Here is a 16,903-nt window from a genome sequence, read left to right as displayed (position 1 = left end):
CTCTCCAGCGCTGATGAGCTAATAGCATTTTTCCTTTGCATACTTTGGCGCTGCCCCACGGCATACTCTGGCAGCCTACGTGTGTCTGAGCGCGCCCGCCCGCCGCAGGCTCGGCTCGGCGCGGCGCGGCGCGGCTCGGGGCGCGGGGGGAGGCAGGGAGGGAGGATGGGGCGCCCCCGCCGCGCCGGCCCCCGCCGCCCCGTCCCGTCCCGTCCCCCCCTCTCCCGCCCCCCGGCCGCCCCCGCGCGGGGCGGGCGGCGGCGGGCGGGGGGCGGCCGTGGGGGAACTGTCAGGGCCGCACGTTTCCAGCCGCATTACGTGAACAAATGGCGGGGGCGCAGCCAGCCCAGCCAGCGGGGCTTGTGTAACTTTGCGAGCGTGCCAGCAAGTTTAAAGTCCCTGGTCTCTCCTCCTCCTCCTCCTTCCCTCGCTCCAGACACCAGCGCGGGCCGGAGGACGATGAGAGGCTGATTGTTTGCTCCGGCTCGCATTCGCATCCCCCTCGCCTATAAATACCGGGGAGAAGAAAAGCCGCTCCCGCCGCCTCCCCTGGACCGAGTTTCCTCCCCGACAGCCCGACCTGCCCGATGGCACCGCCCGGGTGCCGCCGCGCCTGAGACCCTGCTGCCCGCCTAACTCTTCCCGAGGCGCAGCCCGCACCTCCCGGCCTCCCCCCACCCCCACTCACCCCCGCCCCGTCCCGTCCCGTCCCGGGCAGGAAGCCGCCCCTCGCTCGCCGCTCGCCCCCCGGTTTCGCCCTTTTCTCTCCCCCGCCGGCGCCCAGGAAAGAGGAGAAGATGCATTTCGCGCCGCCGGGCCTCCTGCTCGCCCAGCTCCACGCGTGCATCTACTGGAGCTGCCTGTGGCCCGCCGGCTGCCAGCAGCCGCCGCCGCGCCGCGACCCCCCGCCGCCCCCCGCCACCTGGAGGCAGCGGATCCAGTGGGAGAACAACGGGCAGGTGTACAGCCTGCTCAGCCTCGGCTCCCAGTACCAGCCCCCCCGGCGCAGGCAGGCGGCGGAGGCGGCGGGAAGCCCCATCCTGCTGTTGCGGAACAACGGCACGCTGCCGCGGGGAGCCGCCGCCCGAGCCGCCGCCGCCACGCAGACCCAGCCCGCCGCCGGCAGCCGGGGGGCCTCCGGCGCACGGCACTGGTTCCAGGCCGGCTACCAGGCTCCCTCCGGGGGTCGCGCCGCCGCCGGGCAGCGGAGCCAGGCGGCCGCCACCCCCGCGGCCGCCGGGGCGGCCAGGAGCGCCTCCCCGGGCGCGTCGCGACCCAGCGCCCCCAGCAGCCCCGCCGCGGGCACCGGCACCGACGGCAACCGGAGCAGCACCGGGGCCGGCGGGCTGCCGCCCCTCAGCAGCTTCAGACCCGGGCGGGAAGATGTCATGGTAGGAGACGACCCTTACAACCCCTACAAGTACACGGACGATAACCCCTATTACAACTACTACGACACCTACGAGAGGCCCCGCCAGGGCAGCAGGTACAGACCCGGCTATGGCACCGGCTACTTCCAGTATGGTAAGAGCCCTCCTTTCCCTTCCTTTCCCGTCCCTTCTCTCCCCTCCCGCCGGCCGCGGCCCCGCTGCGCCGCCTCGCTCGCTCCCGCGCACGCCGGTGCCAGCGCGGCGCGTCCCGACGGGATGCGGTGCGGGGGCTCGGCGGCCCTGCCTGCCCCTGGATCGGGGCAAAACCTGACCGGGCAGGCGTTTGCACGGCCGCCGGCCCCCGGGAAGCCCGGTGGGCGGCAGTCTCCGCGGCCGGCGTCGGGGCGATCTGCGGGGAGCACGGCGGGAAGCCTAAGCCCGGGAGTCCGGGCGTCGTGCTCGTGATGCGGTCTTGGAGAGAAGCCGAAGGGCCCGAGCAAAAGGGAGAGCGAGGTTAATGGGGGGCAGGGGTGCGTGGAGAAACGACGGCTCCTAACGATTGGGATGGAAGCCAAGTATTTGCAGACGTGTCCTGGGTTGATCTTGCTGTTATGTGGTTGGTTTGATGAACTGCAGGTCTCCCTGACTTAGTCCCGGATCCCTATTACATCCAGGCGTCCACATATGTCCAGAGGATGTCCATGTATAACTTGAGATGTGCTGCCGAGGAGAACTGCCTGGCAAGGTAGGCATCACCTTGGCTTTCGCCCGTTGGTTGTGGGTTCTTGTGCTCCTGTGCCCACCGCAGAGGACCTGAGGACACGGTGAAGAGTGGAGAAAAGTGGGGCTGGAGGGCCCGAGGAAACAGCCCAGTCTAAGCCTGTGGCAGATGGTAGAGTGTGCACGTAAGACAACGATACCACCATATTAGAGAGACAAACTACAGCTGCTTTGAAGAACCTACATTTTGTGGAAAGTTATATTGCACATTTCTATTACCAGGCTCATTTGAACATATCTGAATTTTGCAAAATGGAGGCACCTAGAAAAACCACTTCAATCTGGTGATTCTCATCTCCCTCCTCTAAGCCAGCCAGATCATATTCTACTCCATTTAAAAAGAAAGAAAAACCTATTCTAAACTAGCATAAGTTACTATTAAAATTTAACATGCTAATTGTTTCTGAGCCTATGCCTTGTAATGTCTCTTAAGACTAAAATCTTCCTGAAAAGTGTTTCAAAGTCTTTCAAAGGCTTGAAATAACAATTTTGCTATGAAGTTAGGTCCTGTCCAGTTGGCAAAGAGGGATTTTTCCTGTTTTGTTTGGAAAGCAATCAACGTGGCTGTTTTTAACCATTTTAACTTAAGTTTGATACCTTATCATGCAAACCAGATTTATTTATTTACCAGCATCATTAATTGATGTCAGACTGTTTCCAAGGTCATGCTCTTTCTTCACTTGCTGGAAAGAGAGAATATGGCATAAGAAACAGTATTTTTTTGCTGACTTTACAGTGAAGACTAATTGAAATGTTCTTGCTGGCTATCGATTGAGTTAAATATTCCAGTATTTACAAGACCATAGATAGTAGCTATGTGAAACAGGAAAATATAGCCTGAGGCATGTATTTATTCCTTTTTTTTTTACAATAGAAAGAAACATCTGTTGTGTAATCGTACATACACAGTGAGTAATTTTGGTTAACGGCAACTAATGAAATTGTATTTTTGGTACCAGAGTAATTTTACAGCTACGCAGTGATCTGCTTCAGAGACAGAGGCAGAGAGTCAGTGGCCAAACTCCTGTGTATATGACTATAAGCAGATCTGAATCTAACTCAGGTCTTGGTCTCACACCAGGCGCTTCTGAGCACAGCGTGTGGAATTGTTGTGTGTCTCCAATGCTTGACTTTTAAGGGGGCTGGAAAGAACCGTGCTGTATCAGTTACTTCTGAGACAATATAAAGTGTTGTTTTAAAGTATTTCTTGCATGTACTTACAGCTCTTTTTTGCACTATTACAGTTCAGCTTATCGAGCAGACGTTAGAGACTATGACAATCGGGTGCTCCTGAGATTCCCACAAAGAGTGAAAAATCAAGGCACGTCAGATTTTCTGCCCAGCAGACCCCGTTATTCATGGGAGTGGCACAGCTGTCACCAGTGAGTGAAGTACTCAGTATGGTACTTTCTAATTATCTTTTTCACTAACACATTGTCACTTAACACGTGACATTTTCTAAAACTGCAGTGAAGTGGGGGGGAAGCCATGGGGAAACTTTAGCCTATTACTGTCTGATTAATTTTATGGTAGTGGTAATTACTCTTTATATAGCCACATGAAAAAAAAAGTGGATATAAAGCTTATCTGTAAGTATAAAACTCTTACAAGTATAAATTCATTATAAATACAGGTCTCGAATCAGTTTTGACAGTGGCACCGTCTCCCTCTAAGTAGATTTTATATAGGTTATAGTCCCGTTACATCTAAGTGGAATCAGTAAATAAAAGCCCCCATCATGTTAAAATAACTGTAGAAACCCTAAAATGTACATTTACTAGCATGTTCCTTATAGTACATCACCGTAAACATTGACCCATATTTCTTGACCTGAATTTCAAGGGTTAGTTCTTGACAAGGTCTAGTCAACATGGAAAAGAGAAGATAGTAAGTTGTCTGATCCCATTATCAATATCCTTATCATATCATGATACTTTCACATAGCAGTATTGCTCTAGAAATAGCAGAATTACTGGAAACAGGGCAAGGCAAATGTAATAGAATATTTTCAACGTTTTGGGAGCAGGTAACACTGCAAACTCGTACTTTTTCAGAAAAGTCACATGCAACAGTTTGCAGGTTTATTCCAATTTTCGCTGTTTCATAGCAGGACTGATTGTGAAATACTAGAAAGCTTACCTTACTTCCACCTTAAAATACAATTCTGGTGTTCTGGGGGCAAAAGTGATAATATTATTCTGTTAAAAAATAATACATAATGTGGTCTTGATCTAAAGGCCCCTGGAGTTAATGGAATATTTCTCTTTAGCTTCAGAGGCTTTAAGCTTTGAATCAGTATCATTAGATCAAATTCTTTAAAAAAAAGACTGATATTAATAGTTTATAAATCTTGTAAGGATCAAAAAACTAAAACTACATCAAACCAAACAAAAAAAGCCTCCATAAATGCTTTAGTTAACCCGCACTCCTGAAAAAAACCACCACCACCACCAAAAAAAACCCACAACCCTGGTGCTTACAAAGTTGATAAGTGGATGAAACGGATAGAGAGCAACTGAAATCTTCTATTTGTAGAAAAGCAGTTTCTTACTATGCCATGATAGCCAGATGCAAAGTGTCTCTGATGTTGATTCAGTTCTTGGACAGAATATACATTGCCTACAAAAAAAAAGCATTTTTGGTGATCATTTCCACGACAGTGAAACAAGCTCATTTTGGAAATGAACTACAACTGCCAATTAGTTTGGCTAGCCATCAGACTTCACTGTTACTCATCATTTGTAGACTGGTTTTAGTGTTCTTGACGTGCATGCTTGTGAGAGTTGTGTGCTCCTCTTTGTTTTAACAATACATGTGAATTCTGTTTATTTATATTTTTTAAATATACCTCTTGAGCTGAAAGCATTCATAAGTGACAGCAGCCAAATGCTGCATGAAGTGCAGGTAGATAATACTTAAGTTTCATTTTCCATGTGTTTGGAAAAATTGCAAGAATAATAGGTGTTCAAGTCCACAGTAAGAGCTAGAATTCACTTTGTATGAGAGCAGGAAAAATGTATTACTGTGCCCAGATCAACAGCACACACACTTTTGAAACAGAGACTACATTAAGTATAGGCTACAAAAATCGTTGACATGAATTTGCATTGCCAGTACAGAGAAGCTGTGTAGGTTTTGTTTTCACTAGTGCTATGAACGTGTTACATTGATGGAGGGCCATGGAGATGTGAACGTAAATTGTTGAGGTTTTGCTAGCAAATAGCAAACTTCCCTGGAATTCATAGTACGTAAGGTAAGCATTCCTAGGGAAACTCTGTCTAAAGGCAGTTATAAGATGTACAATTCGAATATGAACTACTTAATACTTGCTGTTGTTATTGGAGAAGCGCTGAAACAGGGAATTTTGGAAAAACTGCTGCTATGAAGTCTTTCCCTTAACAAATTAAAATCTGTTCTTTATTTACAGAAGGTGGCATTTTTATAGTCACTGAAAATCAGAATAATGAAAATAAAACGCAATTGAACAGCCAGTAATAGGAAAGTATACTAACACACAAGTTCTGTGTAATAAATAAAATTTGGAGAGATCTAACAGAAGGTAGATCAAATAGGAATATGTTAAAATATTATTTGACACGATCTTTAATAATGTTTCTTGGGTTTAACAGGCATTATCACAGCATGGATGAATTCAGCCACTATGACTTGTTGGATGCAAGCTCACACAGAAAAGTTGCTGAAGGACACAAAGCAAGTTTCTGTCTTGAAGATACCTCCTGTGATTACGGATATTATAGACGGTACGCATGTACAGCGCATACACAGGTAAGAGCTGGTGTGGTTTTCCCCGAAGGGCTTTTCGCTTCTAATTTATCTTTGGATATTTCTTCTACTAGTAGTCTGATGCTCTAAATTATCTGATGCCCTAACTAGCTCTGACATTCTCCATCATAGAGGCCAGGATAGCAACTGGGAGATTTATAATTTACTCAGGTGCTGTGAAATGTGGGTGTCTTGAAAAATGCAGGGACACTCATTAGCCTAGCATCACTGGTAACTGAACTATATTAAAACACATGACAGGTTCCTGTGGTTGTAAGACTGGTCAAGTGAGCTAAAGGGAATTCAAGACAGAGTCAGTAAAGAAGTCATTTCCAGTGTTCATCCCCCACAAACTGCTCAGCGACGTCCCTGGCTGGCCCCAGAGTTCATAGCTAGTATTTCTCCCATGCAGAGCATGAGACTGCAAGGTGCTGGATTCCCTTAATACCTGTAGCTACCAGCTGGCAGTCCTACACAGAAAACTTACAGCATAATTTTATGCATGTGTAGAAGGCTGTTAAAGAGAGTGGCAGCCCTGTGAACATTATGATGGGTCATACACAAATGTAAAGCAAGGTGTTCGGGCTTATTAAGGGGATAGATAAAAAAATGAAATGTACCGTTATAGTATGCAAATCCGTGATAATCTTGTACCTTGAATATTGCATGGAGTCTGAGCTGTGTCACAGTACAAGCATTCAAGGATATCCGAAAGAACTCTCAGAAAACAGCTTTAAAACAGAGAGGAGTGGTCTTTTGACACATGAATAAAATATTAAATTCCTTTCCATATGATGTTGCATAGTCCAAAAATATCTACATGGGTTCAAAAAAAATTTACACAAAGTAATGGAGGCTATTAAACACAAAAATCCTATGGTACCCCGTGTCTTAAATACAGTTAAATGCCTGGTGGAAGGAATTTGCCTGGGTAAAGGATATTACACATCTCATTTCCTACGTTCTTTTCTCCTCAAGCTTCTGCTGCTGACCACTGGCAGAGATACAACACTGAAGTTGATGGATCTGTGGTTTAACTCAATGTGACCATACTTATACATAAACGTGTATCCCTTATTCTGCAGTTTTTAATCTAGGAGGTAGTTATTTTATCACAGAGAAATGACAGCTATGCTTCACTGGCTGACGTGTCCACATTTGAATTTTAAATATAATGAATGATCTGCAATACATAAAGGCTTTGAAGAGGTTTTATAAATATCTTTTTTCCTTCTGTAGTCTATGACATCTAACTAAGCAACATACATATTTTACAGCTGGAGTATTTGTGCCACTAGAATCATGGCTGTGTCAGCGTTTCCACTGGAAGCCCATATTTCAGGGGTTTGTAATTGGACTGTAAAACTTTCCTTCAGCCTCAGACTTGGCACATATATGCAAGAGTCTGAGCTGATCACCAGCTGGGTCAAGAGGGAATTCCTGCAAGACTTGGGTTTTGTTCACTCTCTGTGTCACCAGAACAGATCAGCTTTGCCTACAGCGATTTGTATTGGCCACAGTTAAAGACACCAGATTTGAACCACTGATACATTCATATATGGAGGTTCTCACTAATGTTCCTAACAGCGAAGATGTTTTCAGAAAATATTCCTCAGGAAGCAAGGCTACATTTTCAGTTCTCTCAGATTCTTGTGTCACTCTTTGCTGGAAGAGATGCCATTTCTGTGCAAAACTCAATATGAAAATGACCTTAGACTCCACTATTCAAAGATGGCACTTTGGCAGAGTACCTCTATAGCAAAAAGTTGCATCATTCCTAAGGGTAGAGAGAGGTTATCAAGTTTGTACTCAAGGACCTCAGAAGCTATTTACCTGAGATTTACAGATATTTAGGTCCAGCCTTCAGTCATTTTTGATTTTACTCTCATCTTCTGTAAAGAACAGTGAGTAATAGCATCAACGATATTTACATAAAAGGAGTACTGTAACAAGTGATACTAAAATACAGATATCTTACAGATGATCAACAGTGAAGGTGTTTCTCAAGCAGCAGTAATACAATGCTGCCTATAAAACTGATATGTTAGGCTTTACATATCCTAGTCTAGATATTCAAACAAAATGCCAAGAAAAAATAAGCCTCATTTCCTGAGATAATTTTCTTAGTGAAACGTGATGGTTAAGTGAACTTCAGTCTGAGTGTCCCGTATGTCTAGAGTATTACTATCCCTAATGTTTTTTTGATATCCATCTTAACTTCATTTTTAAGGGACTGAGCCCTGGCTGCTATGACACTTACAATGCTGATATAGATTGCCAGTGGATTGATATTACAGATGTAAAACCTGGAAATTACATTCTGAAGGTAAGGGTATTGGGAGTGGGGAGATTTGGTTTTTTTTGTTGTTGTTGTTGTTGTTTTTTAAAGAAACAAATCTTATGTTATCAACTCAAATCTAGAAGTAGACAACACTGTGCTTTCTCCTCTTAAGGTGAGTGTAAACCCCAGCTATTTGGTGCCTGAATCCGATTACTCCAACAATATAGTACGCTGTGATATACGCTATACAGGCCACCATGCATACGCCTCTGGCTGTACAATTTCACCGTAAGTACATTCCTTTGTCTTTGCAACTGTTTTGTATTCATAGTACTAAAGTTGACAAACAGATTTATAAAGCTTAGAGATTTACTTTATATTGACAAAATAACACTCACCGTTAATTCTAGTGATACCAGTTTTTTCAGTATGTTGTTTCTTGGGTTTCAGGATCTCGTGTGTTAATTCAAAATTCAGATGGTGCTTTTTAAAAGGTCTTTTTTGGCAGGAATAATGGGAACAGATAACTGCACAGCTTTCAAACCCTGACCTCTGGTAATTAAACTTTTTCCGCAAGGCTAGCACTGATTTTAAAAAAACATTTAGGCTTGAAAAACAATCGTAAGTGAGAATCTTGCTCTTGCAGTTGTGCCATCAGGAAATACAGCAGCACTTTCAAAATCACTGCTACTGTCTGAGCTGCTGGATAACTACCTCTGGCTCACGCCTTCTTTGTATTTGCACTAAAACCTTTCTGCGCTCATTCAATTCCTGTTTATAGCATCCACACAGAACTGTTGAGCAGTTATAGAGCTCTTAAAACATTCTGCAAAATCCCACACATGTATGTTACTTTGCTCCTGCTGAGACAGCAGCCATCCTCCCTGAAACAGTTCTTCAGACACACTCCATTCACAGTTTATTCTTTAAAAGTTTAAAGAATACCACAATTATGCCTTTTTTTTTTTTCCTCCAAAAAGGCAAATTTAATTAATGAATGCTCTCACGGTAGATGTACTGTAGCTTAGTATCTGTGAAACACACACACAAAAATAATCAGTCTTCTGTAACCCAGAGGTAAGCAGTTCTCAGGATAACGCATTAGTTGCTTATACAAAATATTTATCAAGTGGTTTCATTTGGATTGTGTAAGGAGTGAGTATTAACATTGTATGGAGGTTCATGCGAGATAAATTCCAGAGCAGGAAATGAAAAGTAAAATAAATGACCAGTATAGTCTGCTATAACAGCATCAGAGAAACAAACGTACTGAATTAATGTGCCTATCGCTTAATTAGCCTTTCAGATATTAACTCCTTACTTTGTATTAGGAAGCCAGTAGTTAACTGAGGCTAAAATGAGAAACATTTTTTTCACGCCAGCGTGGAGATCTGTATTTATCATTACGCTTTGGTCATAAATGTGACAGGTGAAATGGCTTGAGCAAAATCCTCTATTTGTTCTTGCCGTGCCATGGTCAGACTTGCAGGAAACGGAGGACAAAGAACAACAGGAGTCCTACAGGCCGTGAGCGGTTATTTTTGGTGGACCTGTGGCAGGGGCTTCTAAAGCATTTCTGTGGAACAGGACTGACTAATTGGTACCTCTAGGATCACTTCTTCTCACATTCATGTGGGAGGGAGATTTAGGCTTCAGGGCTCTAGCTTTTAGCTTCCCCATCTTACCTCTGTAAATGTTACCCAGTAAATGTATTCATGCAGGGTGAGGAAAAAACATTTCTATTATTGTTTGTTGTTGTTGTTGTTCAAGCTGACCAAAGGGTATTTAGCAGATACTCTTTTTGTATCTGCTTGGTCATCTGCATAACATTGTTTCTTTTCTTTCAACAGATACTGAGAAAGATGCAAGAAAATGGATGAGACGGTCCCAAATGTTTTGAACTGAAGTATCATTATATAAACTTCAATAGGACGTAAACACTATAGAAACAAAACTACAGAACATACACACATACACCCACACACCTTATGTGATTTTGAAGCCCTTCAGCTGCTTCTCAACCAAATCTGTAACTGAATTTCGAGTTTTTAAATTGGCATTACTTTTATTATTATTGAAATGTGTGGAACTGGTGATTCATGCACAGATACTTTAAATTTTGAAAATCTAACTCATTCATAAAAATAGAAGCATTTCTTAACTCCTGAAAATTTGAAGTTTAGGTTATAACAGACTTCTGTAGGAATATTACTGGAGAATGAGTTGAACATATTTTAAAAGGTAGCAAAAATTTATGTAAAATTAATTACATAAAATGCAATAGAAAGTACTAATGTCAGCTATCTCAGAAAATACCAGAATGAAAAAGAGCTTCAGAGTAATGCTACAGTACCATTAAAATAAAACTTGCTAGGACACATTGATATGAATGAGAAAAGTATGTTCAGTTTTCAAGGAATATTAACATATAGCAGAGAAATACATATATATATATATATATATACACACACCAGTTATACCCCTGCAAGAAAAGTTACGTTTACATTTTTAATACCTTAGAAGTTTTTCCATTTTCTTAAGTAAAAAACAGATGGGGTTTTGAAAGAAACCTTTCATCTGTGGAAATGAATTAAAGAACTTATCCACCTTTCTATGTTCAAGAGATTTTTCAAGGTGGGGCTTTTAAAAGTCTTCTGCAAACTTAATGTGGATAAAAATAAGTACCTGTCAAGAAAAGGGCTCTTGGAGATGATGAAGAGTCCCTGATGTAGTCATCTGTGAAAAACATCCAACTTGAACAGGTTAACCATCAAAATAATACAGGCGATTAACTCAGGTGGCAGCACAAACAGAAGTAGGTCAGATTCGCTAACAAAGTATTTTAATTGTGAAAAAGCCTACTACCTGCTTCCCCCTTAAGTACTGTATTTGACTTTTAAAATGTATATCTCAGTATTCAAACAATGAAGTTGAAAATATACTATATATAGAGGGAGAACAAAAGTCATTGTATTTAACGTCCTACTTTAGGCTGTTCAGGAACCAAACACAAGATTGTTAAGGGGAAAAATTTCCAGCCCAAATTTAAGTTTTTGCTGAACTGCTTGACTGGTGCTGGCTATACCACTCCTCCTCCCATCCCAAATTATTTTGCTTTTGCAGTGCACCCTGCTGTAAGCTACAGTAGCTGTGATTTTGTTTTTAAACTGTGAAATAACACACCACAAGGGGATCTGGCGTTTTTTTTTCAGAAGATTTCTCATCATGTAAAATGAAGGATCTACTTTTGAAACAAAGGGACCTAAAAATATTGATTGGTATTGGTTAAGTTTAATCAGCAGTTCAAAACACCCAGTGAAACACAGAAAGCTCAATACATTTAAAAAATAATTGAAAAATACATGTGCTATTCAGTATAGTTGAAAAATCTGAGGAGTATGGAGGGGTTTTATTATCACTATTGAGAATACTTCAGGCAGTATTTGGATGTATTTTACACAATAGAACCCTATGGATTTAATTTGGAAGTTTTATGAATTATTGTAATATCCTTTAAGGATGAACTTGTTCTTTACTACATATATTTAAGCTTGTTTCACAAATACAAAGTATTTCTACCTTAATTGTAACTTGGTTACAAACTTGCAAAACTAGTTTGCATACTTTAAAAGAATCTCAGAACCAGCTACCCAGTGATTACTGCGCAACGTTGGGAGTGGGTGCAGAATGGATACCATTTATATGTGCAGGTCCCTTTTCGTTTGCCGAGAGATCCATTTTAGCAATCGGGCACCAGCATGGGCAACAAACAGAAGCAAAATTTGGAAACTGGATTTATTAGAAAGCCATTTATTACATGTGCCTGCAAAAACGAGGGTCTGTTTATAAAGTCTAGGCTTCTGAAATCTCAGCCCGAAGTGTTTCTAAGATTAAGCGCATTCACCTTTCTATAGACTTAGGTCACAATTGAGGTGAAAGTCCTGATAGCAGCTTGGGCAATGGACACGAAAGCTACTGTAACGGAAGCTAGGCTGTGGGCACGGGCTGCTTCCCGCTAAGAGGTTGTGTGCTTGTACCTCATTGTGCCTGATGCTGGATGTGGGATAAGAGAGCGCTAACTGGACACAGAGCAGCCACAGAAATTGAGTTTGGCAGTAACCTGCTGCTCACATGTCTATACCCAAACTACTTGCAGAACTCCACTGAAGTCAGCGAGGAGCCAGAGGACCTTGAGCATCTGTGTAGGTGGAGCAAGTTGTTGATAACTGGACTTCAGTGGGAATGGCCTGGTTCGGAAAGGTGTTGAACGCCGTTAACTTCAAATATTGGGGATATTGTAGCTACAAAAATGTAGCTTTTTTTTCCGTAGCAAAATATTGTATTTGTTTTGAAATGTGTGTTAAGCAACATGACAGTGATGTACAATAGCACAAAACTGCCTAAGATAACATGAACAGTCTATTTAGAAAAACAAGGGATTTTAGGATTAAAAAAAATGAAGGAATGTGACTTTAACTTCCCCTGTTTAACTATAGGAAATCACAACGCAGTAGAAGAGTTTATTGTGTAGCATGTGTAGAAGTAGTTCTACATAGGGGAGTGCCAACCAGTATTTTCAGTATCTTGGCTCTGCAGTTTTGACCCAGACACCTTAATTTACTTTTTCATACTGGAATATATTTATGGGATTACGTGCATTTTTGTTGAAAAACATTTTTGATAAAAGCTTGTTTTATACAGCAAATTATATTTTGGAATCCTTTTTACCAGACATAGGGCTTATTCCCATCATCTTTGAATGGCATCTTGCCGTTGGTCTCAGTGGGAGCAAAATCGGACCTAAATTTTGTGAGAATTCTAGTAGGAATTTGCTGTCTTGCAGTCTCAAATGTCCTTTGAAAAGCCAAATCGTAAAAATGTGTGTGAAGCAATTACCTCCCACATTTCAGATCTTTAGATAAAAATTGCACATAAGGAACATATTGTATGTCAGGCTCATTACAGGAGGGGTTTGTTATATATTTTTTTTAATCCTGAAATACATTCGATATTTGCATATTTCTAAAGTGTAACGAAAATGACAGATTGGTCACTAATGGAACCAACATACTGTGTAGATGTTGTTTTTATGTTAGTCTACTCGTTTTCTCTCTGCTCCAAAGTTTACTATGCCGTGTCGAATGAGTGCAAACACCAAATGTACCTTCCTGTAGTCACTCGTGCATTGTTTGCAGTGCACTCATTCAAAACCAGCAGGGTGAATTTCATAAATGAGACATTGAAAGGTGGTTTATCCTGTGTCTCACATTTATGCCGATAAGGCATTTTCTTTTTCTCCAAATCCTAAAAGGTGCTGAAAGATTTTAACTTGAATTAAAACCAAAGAGTATGTTATCGGGAGGTTTTTATTATGCAACTAAATGCTACAGATACAGTGAAATGCCACTTGTTTTTGCAACTTTTTTGAAGGTTTTTGATTATTTCCTTCGCTTTTCTTCCAAGAGTCTTAATTTCAATAACTTTGCATCTTTATCTGAAGAGCTCTAATTTATAATATTCAGGCACTAGCTTTGTATTCTTCATTGCACTTTCATATTCTTGTGTTACATGCCCGTATTATGGTTGCAAGTTTATGTGAAAATGACTTGAATAAAATGTTTCAAGCGTTCTACTCGTCAAAGTATTATACTTAATGCATAGGCCAGATCCATCTCTCAATGAGAAAGCTTCCACTGAAGTTGTTATTTCTATATGAAAATGCGGAAGACTGTCGCACTGACATGGTCTCAGAAAAAAATGTCACAAGAAGTTAGAAACAAGAAAGAAAAAGTTGCAAGGCATGGTAAATCACCTCTCAGACTACACAAAGGCTTAACACGTGAAGGCCTAACAGGATGAGGTATGGTTCCTCTGGGTATAAGATTTCCTTACGGTATCGGCTCTCTCTGTAGGAATAGGAACTGAGAAACCACTTGCAGAATTTCTGCTGCAAAAGCTTTACTTTCATGGAAAGAACATTTGAGCAGTCCATGGTAGCAGTCCATCCATTTAACACTAAATTACTCCAAAAACATTTTATCTTTTGTTATTTACATTCTCTCAGTATGAACAAATGTCCGGCTGCCTCTTCAATCCGTATGGCAAGCTGATGAAATAGGTTGAATTGTGAAGCATCTCTTGTCCCTTCACTGAGGGATTAATACAGAAGAGCATGGTTAAAAACTTCAGAATGTTCACTCCAGTAAGAGGTTGACAAACACTTAAATATCAACTAATGGCACTCTTGGCTTTCAGTAAATGGAGACAAAAACAATGGAATTATCTTTTAAAATTCATAAAATAAATGTAGAATTACTTCAGATACCAAAAATGTTGTGATGATGTTTCTGTAATTTATTTATCTAAATTATTCCTATACTACTACATATTAGAGCTAAGAGCTTCAAACCGAGCATGCCTGCAAGTGCTATCCCTTGTGTGCAGAACCTGGTGTGGATCAGAATCCACGCAAATACAAAAATGCAGTCAAAAATGCCTAATTATTGCTGAAAGTATATTCAAATTTATTGAAAATAAAGCATCTCCTGGTTTCCAAGTATCTTTTACCTGCTATTCTACTATCTCATTTTCACATTAGATCACCCACCTAGTATCGCAAAATGATCTATTGCCAGTCTACAATTAGAAAGCAGCCCAACACTTCTGGTTAAGGAAGTACTGCTGTAACTGAATTTTCCTTCAAGCCCTGTTTCTCTTGATCCAATCAGTCCATAAAAACTGATGATAGAAATATTTATGCCCACTTGGAAATCTTCAAACTGGTGCTATCAATAGTACGCCTGTCTTTCTTAAAAAAATAATCACATTTAAACTAATACCAACTCTCTTAAAAGACATTGAAAAATCTGAGAATGTTTTTTCGGTAAGTCTGAAGTGAAAAAAACTGTGCACCTGAAGGAGTCTAGTAGTACCTGACAGTATGTACCCTGACTAAGAACATTTCTTCTATGGTATATTACTGAACTGGAAAGCATATTTCTCAAGGTTTTTTAAATCTAATCGTCACAGAATGAAATAACTTTCCATATCACTATAAAAATAAATTGGTAGTACTTTGAGAGAGTTCTCTGTCTAAACAGTACTACAGATAGGTGCTAAAATCATGTATATACGGAAAATGCTATATTGTTATAAATGAGGAGAAAATGTTCTGAACTTTATCAGCAATCTCCAGGCAAGTTCACTGGGTTTATCAGTTCACAAAAAACTGCCTAGTCGCACATAAAAAATATTATCAAGTGTCAACCATCACTACTTATTTGTATAGTGCACTAAGGCTGTGATCCAGGTGAGTCACTAAGCACCAGCTAAAAGCAGTAGCAACCCACTAAAATAGGAAGCAATGCCAGTAACTTAATCTCTCTCATTCATGTTCAGTGTATGTATGTTATCTTTCTTCTTTTCTTTAGAGTTTAGAAGTGTTTTTGAAGACGAAAAAGAAAGATGTTTTGATAACGTCAGGCTTCCTTCAGGAAGAATTCTATGGCCACAAATTACACCTCTGAGAATGGAGTAAGAAACTTGCTCAAATGCCAAGATAAACCAATGCTCCTAGATCTCTAAGCACATGCAAAAAAGTGCTTTAGAACATAAGCTCCTTCAAGAGTCTTTTTAAAATTTTTTCTGAACTATTTGCAGTCCTTAAATTTTTGGTCTTTAATGTGAATCAGCTCTTAAAATAGGGTGCTCACCTGCTGAAAGACAGACAAGCTGACCATGAAAAACTGTATCATAGCTGATGACATCTACCAAAGTAATTTTTTCTTGCCTGTTACTGGAACCAGAGAAGTCGCATACCAAACATTTGTTTGGTGTAGCATTCAGCTAGGATTTATTCACTTATTTATTTAAAACATTAGGCATCAGCATTTGCATCTGGAAAACTTAAAGAGCTTGTATATAGCAAGTAAATGCATGGCTTTTTCTACAAAATAGGATCCTTCCCTAGAACACCACAGTAAACATGTTTCCTTCCATGTTTTATTTTGATGCTTCTGGTCTTAGATGTTGTTCCACATAGTACAGAAAAACGACAACAAAAAAAACCCCACTGGGAAATGGAAGGTTATTTGAATTTCTAATTCCTCTGGGTGGCAATGCCATTAAGGAAGATAATACCACACATACTGAGAGTTGTTTAGGATGCAGAAAAGAACGCGTAACCAAGCAGGGCTAAGACATGCCTAGATAGTAACAGAAAATGGACCAACTGGAATATTTAGCCTTCAAGAACTTAATGCAGGATGGAAGAATGGGCAGAAATTGCTGGGCTATAAATACTAAGATACAAAGTCTGCAGGAGAGAGAGGAGGCCATACCAGCAACTGAGAGGCACTACCTCAAAACCCATAAACTTGTTCCTGCCATTTGACTCAGTCGTCTTTTCAAGTGGAATACACTGAGGTATCACACAGTGACTATACGTTTTAGACACACCCAGTAACTCCCCTGCGGACCCGCTGCTGGTTATCGAGTGAGGGCGTGTAGTGATAGGACAAGGGTCAACGGATTTAGACTGAAAAAGGGTTTAGATTAGATTTAAGGAGGAAATCCTTCACTACTAGGGTGGTGAGGCACTGGAAGAGGTCGCCCACAGCAGCTGTGGCTTCCCCATCCCTGGCAGTGTTCAAGGCCAGGCTAGATGAGGCTTTGAGCAACCTGGTGTAGT

At 41.5% G+C, this 16,903-nt stretch overlaps 1 protein-coding gene across 1 annotated transcript; it reads left to right on the top strand.

Moving 5' to 3' along the window:
- The first annotated feature begins 797 nt into the window (after positions 1–797).
- Positions 798–8,506, top strand: LOX (lysyl oxidase). Its single transcript, XM_086629723.1, has 6 exons — positions 798–1,524; positions 2,007–2,115; positions 3,395–3,532; positions 5,780–5,936; positions 8,164–8,259; positions 8,387–8,506. Exons 1-6 carry the CDS (start codon positions 798–800, stop codon positions 8,504–8,506), a joined length of 1,347 nt encoding a protein of 448 aa, XP_086485849.1.
- Positions 8,507–16,903: the final 8,397 nt, after the last annotated feature.

The sequence above is a fragment of the Tauraco erythrolophus genome, chromosome Z, assembly GCF_009769465.1.
Source record: "Tauraco erythrolophus isolate bTauEry1 chromosome Z, bTauEry1.pri, whole genome shotgun sequence".
Taxonomy (NCBI): domain Eukaryota; kingdom Metazoa; phylum Chordata; class Aves; order Musophagiformes; family Musophagidae; genus Tauraco; species Tauraco erythrolophus.
Note: the sequence above shows the minus strand (reverse complement) of the source record. Positions and strands in the feature narration are given on the sequence as shown.